The sequence below is a fragment of the Coregonus clupeaformis genome, unplaced genomic scaffold, assembly GCF_020615455.1.
Source record: "Coregonus clupeaformis isolate EN_2021a unplaced genomic scaffold, ASM2061545v1 scaf0064, whole genome shotgun sequence".
NCBI lineage: Eukaryota > Metazoa > Chordata > Actinopteri > Salmoniformes > Salmonidae > Coregonus > Coregonus clupeaformis.
In genome coordinates, this window is record NW_025533519.1 from 707,501 (window position 1) to 710,000 (window position 2,500).

At 49.7% G+C, this 2,500-nt stretch overlaps 1 protein-coding gene across 1 annotated transcript in view; it reads right to left on the reverse strand.

Annotated features, from left to right (window-relative positions):
- LOC121556573 (oxysterol-binding protein-related protein 3) overlaps positions 1-2,500 on the reverse strand; it is a 164,500-nt gene that overhangs the window by 107,087 nt on the left and 54,913 nt on the right. The window contains 2 exon segments of the mRNA XM_045212917.1: positions 1-37; positions 2,343-2,396. The exon segment at positions 1-37 is cut by the window's left edge and continues 77 nt beyond it. Coding sequence (XP_045068852.1) covers positions 1-37; positions 2,343-2,396 — 91 coding nt within the window.

Sequence of the window (2,500 nt, forward strand, 5' to 3'; positions counted from 1 at the left end):
CCACATCAATGCAGCCATGTAGCTTCCCCTTCTCAATCTGAAAGACAGGAACATTAATAACCATGTCAATGCAGCCATGTAGCTTCCCCTTCTCAATCTGAAAGACAGGAACATTAATAACCATGTCAATGCAGCCAGGTAGCTTCCCCTTCTCAATCTGAAAGACAGGAACATTAAGGTCTGAGTAATGGCTGCCCGTATAGCAGCAATATCACTGACAGAGACAGAAGTCTGCATCCCAAATGGCACCGTATTCCCTATATAGTGCACTATTTTTGACCCAGGCAGGGAATAGGGTGCCATTTGGGACACAGCTGGTGTCGTATGGTAATGCACCACTGAAAGAATGCATGTCTCTGTACATTATTATTCAGTACGGTCCTGGCTGGTCTTAACTCTTCCTGTACACTGACATTCAGGATGACTTTGACATGTGGGAACATCTGATTTATTGTAGCTTCATTAAGCCTCCCACATGACGGCAGGTAGCCTAGCAGGGCAGGTAGCCTAGCAGGGCAGGTAGCCTAGCAGGGCAGGTAGCCTAGCAGTTAAGAGCATAGATTAATCTGTCAATGTGCCCTTGAGCAAGGCCCCTAACTCTAATTGCTCATGTAAGTCGCTCTGGATAAGAGGATCTGGTGGTAACCCCAGAGCTGTATCTAAGGACCTGACAACACAACCCCAGCAGTATCTAAGGACCTGACAACCCAACCCCAGCAGTATCTAAGGACCTGACAACCCAACCCCAGCAGTATCTCAGGACCTGACAACCCAACCCCAGCAGTATCTAAGGACCTGACAACCCAACCCCAGCAGTATCTAAGGACCTGACAACCCAACCCCAGCAGTATCTAAGGACCTGACAACCCAACCCCAGCAGTATCTAAGGACCTGACAACCCAACCCCAGCAGTATCTAAGGACCTGACAACCCAACCCCAGCAGTATCTAAGGACCTGACAACCCAACCCCAGCAGTATCTAAGGACCTGACAACACAACCCCAGCAGTATCTAAGGACCTGACAACCCAACCCCAGCAGTATCTAAGGACCTGACAACCCAACCCCAGCAGTATCTAAGGACCTGACAACCCAACCCCAGCAGTATCTAAGGACCTGACAACCCAACCCCAGCAGTATCTAAGGACCTGACAACCCAACCCCAGCAGTATCTAAGGACCTGACAACCCAACCCCAGCAGTATCTAAGGACCTGACAACCCAACCCCAGCAGTATCTAAGGACCTGACAACACAACCCCAGCAGTATCTAAGGACCTGACAACCCAACCCCAGCAGTATCTAAGGACCTGACAACCCAACCCCAGCAGTATCTAAGGACCTGACAACCCAACCCCAGCAGTATCTAAGGACCTGACAACCCAACCCCAGCAGTATCTAAGGACCTGACAATCCAACCCCAGCAGTATCTAAGGACCTGACAACCCAACCCCAGCAGTATCTAAGGACCTGACAACCCAACCCCAGCAGTATCTAAGGACCTGACAACCCAACCCCAGCAGTATCTAAGGACCTGACAACCCAACCCCAGCAGTATCTAAGGACCTGACAACCCAACCCCAGCAGTATCTAAGGACCTGACAACCCAACATCAGCAGTATCTAAGGACCTGACAACCCAACACCAGCAGTATCTAAGGACCTGACAACCCAACCCCAGCAGTATCTAAGGACCTGACAACCCAACCCCAGCAGTATCTAAGGACCTGACAACCCAACCCCAGCAGTATCTAAGGACCTGACAACCCAACCCCAGCAGTATCTCAGGACCTGACAACCCAACCCCAGCAGTATCTCAGGACCTGACAACCCAACCCCAGCAGTATCTAAGGACCTGACAACCCAACCCCAGCAGTATCTAAGGACCTGACAACCCAACCCCAGCAGTATCTAAGGACCTGACAACCCAACATCAGCAGTATCTAAGGACCTGACAACCCAACCCCAGCAGTATCTAAGGACCTGACAACCCAACCCCAGCAGTATCTCAGGACCTGACAACCCAACCCCAGCAGTATCTCAGGACCTGACAACCCAACCCCAGCAGTATCTAAGGACCTGACAACCCAACCCCAGCTGTATCTAAGGACCTGACAACCCAACCCCAGCAGTATCTTACTGTAATGTCCTTTCTCACATCCTCTAGTTTTATTTAGTTTGTACTGTAACATTACTGGTTGCCTTTTTTTTGTGTGTGTTTTTGTGCTCTGTTTTTCTTCATGTTCCTTTAAAAAAATGTATTTCAGATGCAGTAGGAGAGAAAGCCAGCAGAGAAAGCCTAGCAGACAGGACGGGGACAGGACGGCAGCAGCTCTTTGTACTCACGTCAGCACTACATTTGGCATACTTCAGGATGCCCTTGTCCAAGTAGAAGTATCTCTGTAGAAGAAAAGAGAAAAACAGGAGAGAGAGAAAAACAGGAGAGAGAGAGACAGGAGAGAGAGGGAGAGAGAGAGAGAGAGAGAGAGAGAGAGAGAGAGAGA